The sequence below is a fragment of the Sturnira hondurensis genome, unplaced genomic scaffold, assembly GCF_014824575.4.
Source record: "Sturnira hondurensis isolate 20B ecotype Veracruz unplaced genomic scaffold, ASM1482457v3 Scaffold0000167, whole genome shotgun sequence".
NCBI classification, from domain to species: domain Eukaryota; kingdom Metazoa; phylum Chordata; class Mammalia; order Chiroptera; family Phyllostomidae; genus Sturnira; species Sturnira hondurensis.
The window spans coordinates 6,028,447-6,043,925 of NW_028072798.1; the positions used below are offsets into that span (position 1 = coordinate 6,028,447).

The following is a 15,479-nucleotide window of genomic DNA, read 5'->3' on the forward strand; positions in this document are numbered from 1 at the left end:
ATTGGCATCTTCACATCAAAGCAGGGCCGAGAGCCAGTCCCAGAAACCCCAGGACCAAGATGGAGGAGATGCATCCTTGCTCCTCTGTCCCTGCGTTCTTCAGAGGCATGGGACCAGCGGCTGGCTGGGGACCGTCACGGATGCAGCTCCAGAAGCTGGCATCACGCTGGGCGACTTGTTTGGGAACAAATGCAGTTCAGAATGAAATTGGAACCAGATCCACAGAGTTTCCTTCAATCACTTTTTTCAGGCTGAAGCTCTAAAAAACCGCGGTGTGAGATTCCGTGGAACTTCTGAGTCTGCTCTTTCAGGAAAAGCCTTCGGTGTAATGTCCTTTAGGTATAAAGCCTTAGCAATAGTGTTCTTCTAATATTCTCTACTTAATAAACATTTTTGGAAGACTGGATTTATTGGATGAACGGATAGATGTGTCTCAGTTTTCAGCAGAAGTCTCCACAGCTCGTAAACCACAGAGGCACTCCCAGGGCCTTGATTGTTTCAGGGCCGTGCGTGTAGCGAGAGCACCTGCCCGGAGCTGAGGAGCGGCTCCTGCATGGACAAACGGACGGACGGACGCCATGCCCGTCGTGTGGTGCTCACACTGGGCTCACCTGCATTGGGGGAGTCCCGGTGTGCCGTGGAGCGGGCGCTGTGTGTGTGTGTGTTTGTGTGGTTTGCCATCATACATAGATGTGACACCTCTAAGACAGCCCAGGAAAAGATCACCTCCGTGCAGTATATGTCCTTGTTGGCATTTGAAAAACACCAATAGATGAATTATCCACATGGACTATAACCTACTTTTTTCCTTCTCTGTTACACTTTAGGGCCCAAAGTGATCCAGACTTCTGAAGCTTATGTTTCACGAAATAATAGCAAACAGGTAAGACGGGGTCTGAGTGGCAGATGACAGGCGGGTACGCTTCCAGGTCACAGGACATGGCCCTGCCGTACGGGGTCCTGCAGTCTGCTTCTCCGTGCCACACGGGTTTCTCACCCCACCCTCAGCGCAGGCCCCCAGGTGCCCGTTTGCGCAAAGGGCCTTTTCTGCGTGATAAATGCCTTGGGCCAGAGAAGGGATGGGGTGGTGATTCCGAAGAATGCTTAGTGTGCCCTGGTCCTCGGTTCTGACAGCCGCACTCGCTTTGTTTTAGCCTGAGACGTGGCCCCTGTGTTTGGTTTCCAACAGAAAACTTCTTTCGGATGATTGGTATTCTTTGCACGAACTCAGTTTAAATGAAATATCCTTTTTTCTTTTGTTTTTAAATTTTCCTTGGTTGTTCACCACCTTTAGAGAAAAACAAAAGTCCTTCCAACTGGAGATTTTTGGTATTCTTTAATAAAGCTAGCTTGTGAGAGCCCAACCAACTAAGCCCGTTTCTTTCTCTGTGTATCCAACATAATCTTTATCTGTAAACTACATGCTCTTGTCTTGCAGCCTCCTGGCACCATCACGTGTGCGGTTAACGCTGATTCTCTGACCTCAAAGATCCCCTTGTCTGTCCTCCCAACTCCCTGCTGCATTTCCACCCTTACAGTTTTCAAAAGGGCGGAAGGAGAAAAACGTCCTAAAACTTATACCTTTTAATTCTCCTTTTTGCTCCTGCTAGCTCGAAAGGGCCCCTCTGCAGCCTCTTTTCCTGGCATTTCCTTGTTTTCCTTAGCTCCGAGCCACTGATCTGCAGAGGCGCAGCCGTGGCCAGGAAGGCTGCAGTCCATCTGTAAGCGCTGCCCCTCCGATGCCCGTCTTTGTAAACACACAGAACGTAGCAGCCCGCCCACGGACTGATGTGCTTCCAAAGGGCCCCCCTCCCTTCCGAAGGACGACAGATTATCTGGTAGTGGATTGTGTCATGCAGGTGGCTGTGGGGCACGCCTTGGTCACAGTTTTATAGAGGCCTCCAGAAGTGTCGCAGCACCTGAAACACGTGTGGTGTTCACAGATGGCGCGTGCAGACAGCTCTTTTCTTGGGGACCGCGGGTGGGCTGCCTGAGCAGTGTCCCCCCAGCCCCCGCCTTCAGACAGCAGTGCCGTGTTTTCCAGCAGACCCTGCAGAAGTGTCACTGGCATCGTGGTCCTAGTTTTTCTCCTCAAGGGTGTTAAGACTTATAAAGCTGAAAAGAGCCGTCACACAGTGACATGGCTGGTGCATTGATGCTAAATCAAGATTCTTGGGAACGTACTCCTTCGATGTCCTTGTTGTTGTGTGTCTCATCGTGCGCGTTTGCAGGTTTTTCTCCAAGACGGCCTTTTTTGTGTGCGTTTAGGTAGGATTGTCGTCCCAGGGCTGCGGGTGGTGGGCGCCGCCTGTGGAGAGGGTTTCGTGAGAGGCGAGGGGATCGTAGTGGAGAGTCTGTCCGTCCTTGTTTGGGAAGACGGAATTTCACTTACGTCATCAAAAGGAATCGGCACTAATGCGCAAGCCATTTTGCTTAACGTAAATTTTGGGTGTTAAGGTGAGCTACTTGGTAGATGCATGAAAAGGTCACATAGGTTACTTCTTTTTCTTTTTCCTTCACCTAAAGGTGTTCGAAGTGCATTCAAATCCACTGTCCGCCTACAACCAGCAGCTGTGGCTGACGTGTGTCGTGGAGTTGAATCAGTCACAAGGTATGCAGTCTGACGTGCGGTCTGAGTGCCATGTGTGAAGAGTTGAAGGAGCTTTAAAGTCTTTGAACAGGTGTTCAAAGGTGGATTACACAGGTGCTCTCTGCTTTTTGTAGCGGCGGCAGGTTGGAAGCCCCTTCTGTATTCTCCGTTGTCCTCCCAAGCAGGTGACGGTGCGGCCCTCAGGGAGAGCCGGTCGGCGCAGCCCAGTGGCTGCGGGGCACGGGCGCTGCTGCTGCAGCTCTCTACCATGGGGTTCTGGAGGAAATTAAGTGCTGATGCCCCAGGGCTCCGACAGGCTCCAACAGAACCTGTCCCCCAGGGACACTTGGCAATGTCTAGAGACGTTGTGACCTTCTGATTGGCACAACTGGGGAGAAGCAGGAGCTGCTGGGGTCTGGTGGGTGCAGGCCGGGGGTGCTGCTGAACCTTCTGCAGTGCACTGGACAGACCCCACAGCCGAGAACCACGTGGCCTCGACATGCCGGTGGTGCCCAGGCCACAAAGCCCTCCCCAGAGCCCCCCTGGTTTACAGCGGGCAAGCTCTGTTCACTGAGAACGGCGCTGGCTGGGCACTGTCCCCAGAGGGCTGCTCGGTGGCCACCGAAGTGTCTTTGGTGTCCCAGGATCCAGGTGAGGTGCTTTGGTTGAGAAAGAATTTGAAAAGAACCCTTGGCCACAGTAAGTGAAGTGAAAAAACGGGTATCAGAAAATAGTCCCTTTGGGGTAACATTTTACGAAACTATCCTCAGTATCAGCTGTGTAAGCGCAGGTCTAGAAGAGGGTCTGGGAGGCTGGACCATGCACGGTTTCCAGGTGGCCGGTCGGAGTGTTTCATGCCATCTTCATAGTCTTTTTCCTCTGTTTTTATAAAACAGTGAGCATTTAATCAGAAAAATAAAGAATGTATGAGAAGAAATACTATGAGTCTATTCTTTAATATTGGTATAAAGTTAAAAGTCTGTGGGGGAAATAACAAATGATCCATTAGCCACAAAACATTGGCCCTTCCTGGAAGTGACTGACAGTGGCCTCACCGGGCTGGCAGGGCAGGCTTTTCAAAGATGTCGTGGCCCTGGGCAGGCACTTTGTCAGTGTGACGTGCCCGACGTGGTCCCTGATATTGCTTTTCTTTCCTTTGTAGAAACGTCTGTTCAGACAAACTTTTCCATGACTGTCAAAATGGACGGGGTAGCTGAAGACGGAACCACCAAGTTCATTCACAACAAAGCTCACAATCGGACACGGACCCTCACGTGTACCGGGGTGAGTGCGTTCCCGTGGCTGTGATCATTCTCACGCTGCACTGTCAGATTTGCCATCGTAGGCAAACCAACCCGCACGGGCGATGGGGTGGAGCCTCGTCTGACTCTGCGTACCCACACCCTTGTGAATGCTCATGAACACACACGTGTGCGGGCACACACAAACACACAGCACACCACACACACCCCGAGTATGTGTGATGCATACTTTTACTGGTTTGTGTGACTCACTGCCGGGTGCGTCCCTAGATGGCTGTTGGTGGGCTGGCTGCCTGTCGCACATGGAAGCCCGCCACTGCTCCTCGGTCATTTTTGCGTGGGGTGCTGGGTTGCTGCCAGCTGTGTGATGCCTGCCCTGACCCATCTGGGGGCCCCGAGAGTGCCAGGCCACTCAGGAAGAGTGACCTGTGGCTGAGCACCCGCTTCAGGTACAGTGTGTAGCTGTGCGGTCAGACGCCCGAGGGCCCAGCCTTTGTCAGCACCTTGTCTGTCACAGGTGGCAGGATCAGACTGGGGGGTTGGTCCCTGCTGCAGTGAGGATGTGCCCTCGGGACTGCGTGGCAGCCTGGAGAGCATGAGGGGCACCAGAGGGGCGTGCGTTTGCATCCAGGGTGGGGACAGCGGCTCCCCTGCCGGGCCTCATGCCAGGTGCTCTCGACGGCACCTCCTTCAGTCCTCCCAGCAGGCCCACGGGGCAGGGTCTTCCTTAGGGCCCATTTTGTATTGGAAGGACCCATGGCTCAGAGAGGTCAAAACACAGGCTCAGAGGGGCACAGGATATCAGCCCATGCTCTTGTGTTCTGAAGGGCGTGCCCTCGGCACCCACATGCACACCTTGCTGAGAGCGCTGAGACCTGTAGCCTGTTCCTGTGCCCAGGGGTGTGGTGAGGGGAGGGTGCCCACTCAGTGGGGTCCCTGGCTGTGGCCACTCTTTGTAGATGGTCAGAACCATGGCCTGAAGGGGCTGGGTTGTTGGTGGGGCAGGGCCTCCTTTTCCTGGCCGAGCCATTGTCATGTCCCCTGGTCCCCCACCACAGTGGCCCTGCTGGGCTGGCCTATCAGGTGGACCAGGCAGTGGCTGAGTGGGGAAGCACTACCCTCGTCTGCCTCCATTCATCACCGTAAGCACATCCGGGCAGCTCTGATGTGCAGTTTGATTGTCAGTAAAGTGGGGCTACCTGCTACCTGTCTGGACCTCGGGAGCAGGCTGAATGTTGTATGAGAGTGTGCAGTGTTTGTGCCAGCAGGAGGCGCTCACCCAACCCCCAACTGGCCCCTGTACAGTACTCCACTGGTGTGGCTGAATGGACAGGAGGGACGGCAGGCATGGAGTTGGAAAGGACCATGGCTCTACCTGCAGGCAGGCAACCAGGGGTCTGGTCTCAGCATCGCTCTTTTCTTGGACTGAGCAGGTGATGGATAGGTGGCCTGTGACTTCGTCCTGAGGCTAGTGTGACTGGTCTTGCTGGTTTCCCAGAACGTGGGACTGGGACAAGTTGGCTGCTACCACCTCCCATGACCTCCCCTGCCCCCAAAGCCTGTGCTTTGACTAGAGCTGGGCTGCCCATGGGCCACTTGTCCCCATGGCTGCTTGGAAGCATCCACCGTGCCGTGCACCTGGGCAGCGTGGCTTCACGAGTCGCCGTGGTTTCTCCCCTCTCCCGTTCGTGGCCCCACTGAAGTTCACACCGTGTCACCTCTGGGGACCTATCCTTCTGTGGTTCTCTCTCTGCTCAAGTCTCTCTTCTTGACACTGACTTGCAAAAAGATGGAGTTTTCGTGTCACGGAGATAGTGACTACCCCTTCATATTCCCTTTTTTTTGTTTCCATGTGAAGAAAGACATTGTCTACCTTGGGTAGCAGGTGGCCTGCCCGGCAGCTGAGAAGGCTGCAGTGCTCTGACAAAGCGATTCTCAGAGGGCTTTGCAGTCTGCACGTGCACCACCGCTTGAACTTCGGGCCCGCAGAGCCTCAGCTGGTTCAACCGTAGCTCTTTAAACTTGAAGACATGTACAGCCTGATGTAGAACTCTCTTGTTAGTTGAGGCATCCCTCTAAATCCAGACAGACTCTGAACTTGTAAGAAGTGCTTATCTGTGCAGCACAGATGGTCACCGATGCAGACCTTTCCATCGCGCGGAGCGCTCTGCCGCCCCTCCCTGCGCACCGCCCTGTGCCCCGGTGTCAGAGACAAAAGGTGGGTTTGGTTCTGTTGGGACCAGGGCCCTACACTCATGTGCCCTGACAGCAGGTGGCTGCTGCCTGTGAGGGGAGTTGGTCAGGTGGGAGGGGAACCGCAGTGTGGGTGCCGCATAAATAGCCGCCGACTCGCGTGTTGGCTGTGGGAGAGCAGGGCCTGGGGTCGTGGGCCTGTCCCTCCCCACGCCCATCACGGCGGGCTTTGGGGCAAGCCTGGCGTCACCAGTCGGCCTGAGGGTTTAGAGAGACTTGGACTCATGCCTTCACGCTGCCTTCACGGCGCACGCACTCGCCTCCGCTCTGCCGTCCCTCCTGCTCCTTGGATCGGCATGCGGACCTGCTTTCCTACCCTGACCTCAGACATCCCTGGCTCGAGAAGCCAGCCTTTGATTGATCATCAGTAGGGGTGACTGTGTCCTGGTCAGAGCCACGGTGTCGCAGGTGCCACTGGGGAAGTCACAGGACCGCCTGTGGGTTCTGGGCAGACAGTGCCCTCCGGCAGGGGCCGGGAGTTCCGGAGGAGCGAGCTGGCTGGGCAGCGTGGCTGGGCAGAGGTCTGTGGGGAGGCATCTCCACCCACCTGGCCACAGGTACACCTCTGTGCGCCCCGCGCCCCTCGCCCCCCCCCGAAAGGAGCCCTGCGGAGGCCGACTCTTAATCCTAAAGGACAGGAGCAGGGGCTCCTGGTGGAGGACTGAGCACACGCCCACACAAGCACACCGGCTGTCGCTCGCACAGCCTGCCGTGGGTGCATCCGCACCTAGCTAAGGGACACTGCTGGCGGGGAGGGGACAAGCGCCCGGTCCTCTCACCGCAGCTGCTGACGTGGCGCGAGGAGGCACGGGAGCCGAGGGTCTGACTGGCTGTGTCTCAGCTACACACGAGTGTGTTCGTGGAGGTGTCGGGTTTGTGTTACCCTGGAAACTTCCTTGGGCAGCTGCATATTACTTTGAATCCTCCCAAGTAGAGTCTAAGGACTGTAAGTCTTTTTCGTTTATTTCTAAAAATAGCCCCTGGGACCCTTCTAAGGATGGTGTGTGGCTGGCTGGCACCCTCATTTGTGTAGGTGTCCGCTGAGTCCCCTGGAGGTGGTCAGTTCAGATCGCTGGTGTCGACACATGTCACTTCATAGTCACTTGGAGGGAGGGGGGTCTTGCCAGCGTTAAAGACCCTATGCTTTCTTGTGCATTTGCAGAAGTGTGCAGAGATGATCGTGGCTCACCTCAGCTACTTGAATTACACGAAGTATACAGCGATTGTGGGATTTGAGCACCTCAAGGTACCCATCAAGAAAGTGAACTTCACAGTAAGTATACAGCCGGCCTCGGGCCTTTCCACAGCCATTCTTCCGCTGAGTCGTAGAAATGACATAGCGTTGAGGTTGTGTTGTTTTGGGTAGTGGAAGACATGTACAGTTTTAAAAAGTTACAGGGAAATTACTTCTTTTTCTTACTTGTCAACTAGAGTTGATGTACAGTATTATATCGGTTTTGGGTGTACAACCCAGAGATTAGATATTTATACACTGAGGAAGTGAAAACCCCCGATGAATCTAGTATATGTCTGGCACAGCACACAGTTATTACAATCCAGGGTGGGGCAAGAGTAGGTTTGCCGTTGTTCACCTGGAAAAATCACAGTACAGGAGTAAACTGTGTGTTGTGTACTCACGGCCGTAAACCCGCTTTGGCCACCTCGTACTATTTGCTGTGTGTTTCCTGTGCCACACTTTACATCCCTCTGCCTATTCCGTGATTCTTAATTCCTTCCCCTTGTTCATCCGTCCTCCTAACCTCCCTCCCCTCTGGCGACTGTCAAAATCTTCTTTGTATCTGTGAGTCTACTCTCTGCTGCTTGTTTGTTTATTTTGTTTTTTAGATTCTACGTAGTAGAAGTGGAATTGTCTGGCTTTTGTCTTTCTCTGATTTATCTCACTCAGCACAGTGCCCTCTAGGCCCACCCGTGATAATGTTGCAGATGGCGAGATTTTATTCTTTGTTTATGGCTGAGTCGTATTCTGTTGTATATGTGCACTACTTCTTTGTCTGCTCATCTGTTGATGGACGCTTGAGTTGCTTCCATGTCTTGGTTCTTGGAAGTAATGCTGCTGTGAGCACATGGATGTGTGTGTCTTTGCGATTTAGTGTTTTGCGTTTCTTCAGATAAATACCCGGAAGGGGAGTTACTGGATCCTTCTTGTCTCTTATTCCAGTCTTTGGTTTGAAGTCAGTTTTATCTGGTATAAGTACTGCTCCCTAGCCCCCCCCATTTCTATGAAATATCTTTTTCAATCCCTTTACTTACAGTGTGTGTGTAGCTTTCCATCTGAAGTGAGTCTCCTGTAGACAGCACATGTAAGGGTCTTATTTTCTTATCCATTCTGCCATTGTGTGTATTTTGTGTGTAAAATACATTTACATTTAAAGCAATTGTTGACAGAATAGACACAAAGAGAGCCCATAGACATGAAAAGATGCTCAACATCACTGGCCATCAGAGAGATGCAAATTAAAACCATAATGAAATACCACATCACACCTGTCAGAGTGGTCACCATTAACAAATCAACAAATGAGAGCTGGCGAGGAATGGGGAAATGGGAACCCTAGTGCACTGTTGGTGGGAATGCGGCAAAATTAAAAATGAAACTACCCTTTGATGCAGTGATCCCATTGCTGGGACCATACACTAGGAAATCTGAAACACCAATTCAAAAGAACTTTTGCACCCCTGTGTTTATACCAGCATTATTTACAAATAGGCAAGTGCAGGAAGCAGCCTAAGTGCCGATAAGTAAATGAGTGGATCAAAAAACTGTGGTACATTTACTCAATGGAACACTACACAGCAGAAAGAAAGAAGGAGCTCCTACCTTTTGTTACAGCACAGATGGAACTGGAGACTGTTATGACAAGTGAAATAAGCCAGTCAGTGAAAGACAAACACCACATGACCTCACTTATAAGAGGAATCTAATGAATAAAATAAACTACCTTATTTTTCGGACCATAAGACGCACCTAGGTTTTAGAGGAGGAAACTAGGAAAAAAATTTTTGAAGCAAAAATGTGGTAAAACATTTACTAACATACATAACATATTTCACCAGTATAAATGTAAACAGAACTCAACAGCAGCATTAACAGCCATTATTCCTCCCAAATTTGGGGGGGGGGCATCTTATAGTCTGAAACAGAACCAGAGACGTAGAAACATGGAACAGACTGGCAGCTGCTGGGGGGAGGGGCCTAGCAAGGAATAGAAAGAAGGGGGAGGGACTAGTCAAAAAACATGTATGAGTGAGTGACCTGTGGACATGGACCATGGTGTGCCATTGACTCTGGGAGCAGGAGGTGGACTGGGTAGAGGAGAGCAAAGCGGGATAAATTGGTGCAGTTGTATAGGATAAATAAGAATAATTTAAAAATAAAGTATCGATAGATGTATAGTTACTCATATTTTTAATTCTTTTTCTTCTTTGTTTTGAAGAAGGCCCTTTAACACTTCTTATAATACTGTTTTGGTGATAAACTCCCTTAACTTTTTCTTGTCTGGGAAGCTCTTTATCTGGCCTTTTTTATAACCAGAGAAGAAATTATTTTTTTAAGGGTTCCTAAGGCCCTGGATGAGTGACTCCATTGGTTAGAGCATCATCCCATACACCGAAAGTTTCATTTCGATTCCCAGTCGGGGCACATACCTAGATTGTGGGTTTGATCCCGGGTCAGGGTGCATATGAGAGGCAACCGACTGATGTTTCTTGTGTTGATGTTTCTCTCTGTCTCTCCCCCTCCCTCCCTTTCTCTCTCCCTCTTTTTCTCCCTTCCTCTCTCTAAACTCAATAAGCATATTCTCAGATAAGGATTTTTTTAAAGGTTCCTAGAACAACCAAAATTTGAAGGGGAAGTCCAGGATACACTGTAGCCATTCACTCTAAAAAGCTCAATTATCGAAAAACTACCTCATAGAATCACAAAGTAGCATTATGTCCGCTGCTTAGAGAGGCATTAAAGTATTTTGTGTCTTTTATAGGATTCTTTTTGAAGACAGTATCAGTTATGTTGTGAACTTTGATCTAACCCTCCAAAAAATATTCTGTTTGCTCACTTGCTGTAAGTCTTTTATTAGAGGATGAAAGCTGTATAATCACATTTCTCTTCTGGTATTGGCTGCTAGACATTTCAGAAATCGGTTTCATGTGAATTGGAGTAATTACCAACATCCTGGTATAGGTTTGTGGTATAATTATTTACCCCCTTTCTTTACATTTTTACTCTTTAAAAAACTTTAAAAATTGTTTGTTTCTTTTGAGCCTGGCTTTTTATTATAAAGCTGCCTTCATTCCTTTTTGGAAGTCAACAAAGTTTAAGAAATAAAATACATATTAAAAGTGTGTTAGTGACACTGTTATACACCCACCAGCATGGCTACGACGAAGAAAGTGCTGGAGTTGGCCGGGGCGTGGGCACTCTGAACTTGCCTCCCCGGCTGGTGAGGATGTGAGCTGGCACAGTGGGCATAGAGGCATAGGTGGGCCAAACGACGTGCGTGTAGATGTTCCTGCCGCAGCAGCCCTGTTCTCAGTAGCTGCGGACGGCAAGCTATTCTAGTACAGTGGGCGCACCGACTGTGGCCCATTCCTGTAATGGACTGTTGCACAGCGATGGGGATGAGGGATCACGGTCACCTGCAACATTACGGACAACTGTCCTGAGTGAAATGCTGAATGGAGTAAGCCAAATAAGAATAGTGCAGAGTAGATGGTTCCATTCACATAAATTTTAGAAACAGGCGAGGCGAGTCTACACTGTTAATTCAGGATTAGTGTCACTCTTGGGAGGTGAGTGGCCTGAAGGGGCCATAAAGGGAGGGGCTTCTGGGGGCCCCTCCCTTTATGCTTCTCAATCAGAATATGTTTGCACTGGTGTGTTCAGTTTCTGACGGTTCACTGAGCTGTCCATGTAGGATGCGTGTGCTGATTTTGGTAAGTGTGTTACCTTTCAGTAAAAACAAAACGTGAATTGCACTTGTAAACATCAGAGCTCGTCATGGTGCCGCCTGTGTGATCGCGGGCGTTGCTTTAGGCAGCTCCTGCTTCTTCAACAGAATTGGACTTTTGAGAGTTTCTGTGCCTTTCCTTGGCACCTCTTCGGAAACCTGCGGTGTTTAGAGTTTTGAGTCCTGTGTCCTTGCTGTCTAGGCTGTTCTCACCACGTGCGGCGGTGCCTCTGGCTCCTCTGCGAAAGCTCCAAGGCCAGATGGGCCCTTCCCCTGTGCGTGTCGCTCTTCGTTCCACATGCCAGTGCTTCCTTGAGGAAGATCCAGTTCAGGGTGAAAGTTACCCCAGCTGCGTCTCCAGCCTCCGGGGAGGTGGAGTTGCCACCTGGGCAAGCCCAGAGTGCTCGGGCTTGTCCGAGCTCTGCCCCCGGCAGCACCTGTCTGCCCCGGTGGGCAGAGTGGACGGTGGGTGCCCCGCTTCTGCCTCGGCCTGCCCACAGGCGTTGTCTGGCCTTCTTGTCGCCACATTCTCTTAATTTGGGGAGCTTCGTTCCTCTCCTCTTGTCCTCAGTCCGTATCCTGTGATCATTTGGTTCACTGACTTCTGCTTTAGCACCTGTCGTTTTGTAACTGTGCGGCGCCCTTCTCTGTCTGCCTGTTTTACCAACTCTTACTCTGCTGAGTGCATCCTGCCCACTCACGTGGCCTTGTGCCAATCAAGACCCTCCGGGCCCTGTAGGTACTCAATGAGATACTGATTATCTTTTGGGTTTTTTTTTTAAGAGTTTGTTGCACAGGTCATACCCTGCACATGCAATGGGTGTGAAGCTTAGATGCCATGCGGGTTGCTTCTGCTCATTTTTCTGTCGTTTTCTCCTGCATTTTGTGAGCATCTGCTCTGCACACATCACTTCAGTTCCATGTGTCGTCCTCAAGCAAAGCTGGGCTTTTCCGCCTCTAATTAATTGCTCTCCAGGTTGATTCTTGAGTGACTCTAGCTAGCTGTTCATGTCTCACTTCCTCCTTTTTCTCACTGGGGAATGAGGTTGAATCAACAGCCCATGTGCCCGAGCTTCAGCTTTCCATGCAGTGGACGCCTCTGCTTCCCTGTGAGTGGAGAGGACCCGCAACAGGCAGTGCCCCCGAGCGTCTGAGCCGGAACCAGTTCCCGGCGTTTCCGGGAGGAACAGGGCTCTGAGCAGCTCTCCTTGACACCCCCGCCCCTCCGTGCTCCTGTGGCTTTCCTATTCAGAGGACTCTCTGAGGGTCTCTGAACACATTTCATCTCTGCCAAAAAATTAGCTCCTGGAGGCATTTTTACTGACTAATTTGTTTAAGTTTAATTGTTGCATGTCTGCACGAGATTTGACATTATGTTTGCTTATATACAGTCAGAGTGGGTGCTCCGCAAATGCCGAATGGAGGAACTGGACCGAAACCTGTAGATTTTAATTAGGGAGAAGTGACCGGGGTCCTGAAATCAGCCCCGGTTCCAGATGTCAGTGCATGGTGTGACGGGGGGAGCCCCGTCTCTGGAAGGACAAAGGCGGCTTTGTGAACACCAAGGGGCCTTGGCACAAAGGCCAGGAGAAGATGGACAGCTCTTAAGACGTCGAAGTTAATGTCTAAAGCCAGAGTGTTTGCTGGGATTTTATTGTGTACTTCCTTTTACTTTTTTTCACTTCAAATATACATTTTGGTGCTTGAAAATAAGTGCAAAAACAAATTCCTTAGCATAAGGTCCTGACAGTGGCCTCTGTCCTAATAATGGCCTGGTGCAGGCAGGCCAGATGGTGGATGGAATCCCCGTGGAACTTCCTCCTCCCGCCTGGTGTCACCAGATCCCAGCGACCCCGGGGCCGCTGTCCACAGCGGAGGGCCAGTGCCTGCTCCCCGAGCTCCACACTCTCTTCTTGGGCTCACACGAGGGGAGAGAGAGGCTTTTCAAGCCCTTGGCACAAGCGAGTGCCAGAGTGAGCTGCGGTACTGGGACGGGTGACCCCTCGCCACTGCTGGCAGGGGCGGCCTCCCTGAGAGGAGCCGGGCAGGAAGGATGGGCTTCTTACCGGGCGGAAGTAAGGCTGGACCCTGCACACAGGCACGGGGCGCCACGTGCCTCGGGCAGCAGCTCAGGCACCGGCCGACTCTGAAAGCTCGAGTTGGTGCCCTCTGCTCCATCCCCACGCCGCACCTTCCCCTCCTTTCTTCAACTGACTCGGATTCGAGAGCTCAGATGGAAGTCTCCGGGGAGCCAGGAGTGCGAACACAGAGTTGCCTTTCTAGTGCTGGTTTTAAAGTGAGTGAGCGGAGTGTCACGTGCTGCTTTGACAGACTCTCAACGTGGGAAACCAGGAGTGTTTCCTTTCCTAAGAACTCCAGTCTCGCGAAGGTAAAGATACATACTTTCTTCACTGCCATTTTAAACATGTTCCGTGAGTTTGTTCCTGATGGCAACACATCTTCTTTCTCTTGTTGATTGTGCCTTAGAGTCTGTTCCTCAGCTCAGACGTGCATTGTGCTTCTCCTGTGTGAGCCTTCCGACCACCCCAGTCCCGACGGGTGCTCACAGTCACTGCCGTGACCAGTGTGTGAAGGTCACACACACAGCGGTGATGATCTTGTAGCGTGTTTTGGATTTGTGATACCTGTTACTTACTGAACTTTTCCTACTTGCCGGCACGGGTCTAAACTTTTTATATGCATCATCTTATTTAAATGTTACAATAATTCTCCAGTAATTAATAGTATCCCCATTTTGAGGAAGAGAAAACCAAAGTTTAGTGAGATTAGGTAAGTCACTCAACTAGGAAACAGAAGAGCTGGGATTTGAACCTGAGTCTCTGGCTTCAGACTGCACACACCTTGAATCACGGTGCTCCGCTTTCCCATGGACATCAATTGGTAACTGTGGGCTTTTGTTGGGAGGTTTTTGAGGTATAATTGACATACAGAGAAGTGAGTATATGTAAAATACAAAGCTGTTCCATGTCGATAGATGTACCTGGGAACCCATTGCCATGACAACATAATAAGCGTACGCACCCTCTCAAGGCTTCTCACCCCCGGGGCCCCCAGTCTGTTTGCATTAGAGATTCACTTGTGTTTTGTAGAATTTTACATAAATGGGATCATAGTGTTTGAATTCTTTCACTCAACATAATTATTTTGAGATTGACTGGTGAGGTTGGGTGTACCAACGTTTTATTCTTTTGTGTTGCTGAGTAATATTCCACCGAGCGGCTGTAGCAGCAATGGCCGGTCCATTCACCCGTTGATGGACGTTGGGCTTGCCCCCGGCTCAGGGCTGTTGTAAGTACGGCTGCTGTGGACACCTGCGCACGCACCTTTGCTGTGCGCTTTCCCTTTTCCTGGGTAAGTACCTAGGAACGGAAGGCCGGGTCACATGGTTGGGGTGTGTTAAACTGTTTCCCAGTGTGGTTGTGTTGTGTTACGTCCGCACCAGCGGTGCACGAGTTCCAGTCGCTTGTCGTCCAGGTGGCGCTCGGATGGCCCATGTCCTTGGTTTGGGCATCTCATCAGGTGTGTGGTGTGTTGCAGTAGGTTGTGGTGCTGGCCCGCACTGCTGCGAGGTTGTCTGCTGGCTTGCGTTTTTCTGACAAATCTGCTGTCCTTATTTGTTCTCTGTAAAACTTTCAAGATGTTTCTCTGGTATTTACTTAAATGATTGTGGTTCCTTGATGTACTTTTCCTCATGTGTCTTGTACTTAGGGTTCTTTGAGCTTCTTGGATTTGTGAGATTACAGTTTTTATCAAATTTGGAAAAACTTCATTATTCCTTCAAATATTTTGTCCATCCTCCTGCCCTGCCCACTCCCCACAGAAACCCAGGGACTCCGGATGCACTCCTGTCTGGCTGCTCGAAGTTGCCTCGTAGCCCCTGGCGCTCGGTTCGCTTCTCCCTCTGCCGCGCGTTGGATTGGCCTTGCTGCCACGTCCCCGTGTCACTGACCGCTGTCCCATCTGCTCTGTGGCGGCTGTTCTGCGCGTCTCTGCTTCCCGGGCTCCTTCTTTCCCCGGGCTTCTTGATGTCCTTACTTGCTAGTCCTGCCATCAGTGACTTCTGGGTCTGTCTTGACTGCTTTGTTGTTGGTCACTGCGGTCCGTATTTTCTTGCTTTTCTACATGCCTGGTGTTTTTAACTCAGTGCCAGACACTGGTGATGGTTAGATCCTGTATCCTTACTTACAAAATATTCTTGAGCTTTGCTCAGGGATGTTGTAAAGTGACTTGGAAATGGTTTGATCTTTTGGGGCCTTGCTTTTAAACTAGACTAGGTGGGCCCAAAGCAGCTCCGAGTCTAAGATCAAAGCTAATTTCCCCTGCACTGCAGGTAAGGCCTGTGGCACTCACTGCCCTGGGGCAGGCGCTGTTGCTGGCCTGTATGGCGCC

The 15,479-nt window shown here is 51.0% G+C and overlaps 1 protein-coding gene and 1 long non-coding RNA gene across 4 annotated transcripts in view; one reads left to right on the top strand and one right to left on the bottom strand.

The window, feature by feature from the left end:
* Positions 1 to 15,479, top strand: part of TMEM181 (transmembrane protein 181) — a 56,474-nt gene that overhangs the window by 25,579 nt on the left and 15,416 nt on the right. For all 3 annotated transcript variants that reach the window (XR_005067965.1, XM_037056313.1, XM_037056366.1), the window contains exons 3-6: positions 828 to 883; positions 2,527 to 2,611; positions 3,753 to 3,874; positions 7,268 to 7,378. Coding sequence is in view for 2 of the 3 variants with exons in the window: in XM_037056313.1 (XP_036912208.1) it covers positions 828 to 883; positions 2,527 to 2,611; positions 3,753 to 3,874; positions 7,268 to 7,378 (374 nt within the window). In the remaining variant the exon portion in view is untranslated. The remainder of the gene's footprint in view (positions 1 to 827; positions 884 to 2,526; positions 2,612 to 3,752; positions 3,875 to 7,267; positions 7,379 to 15,479) is intronic.
* LOC118993932 (uncharacterized) lies at positions 10 to 14,806 on the bottom strand. The gene is made up of 3 exons (XR_005067975.1): positions 14,795 to 14,806; positions 5,820 to 5,821; positions 10 to 97 (listed from the first exon to the last, which is right to left on the bottom strand). It is a non-coding gene; the product is annotated as an uncharacterized LOC118993932 (long non-coding RNA).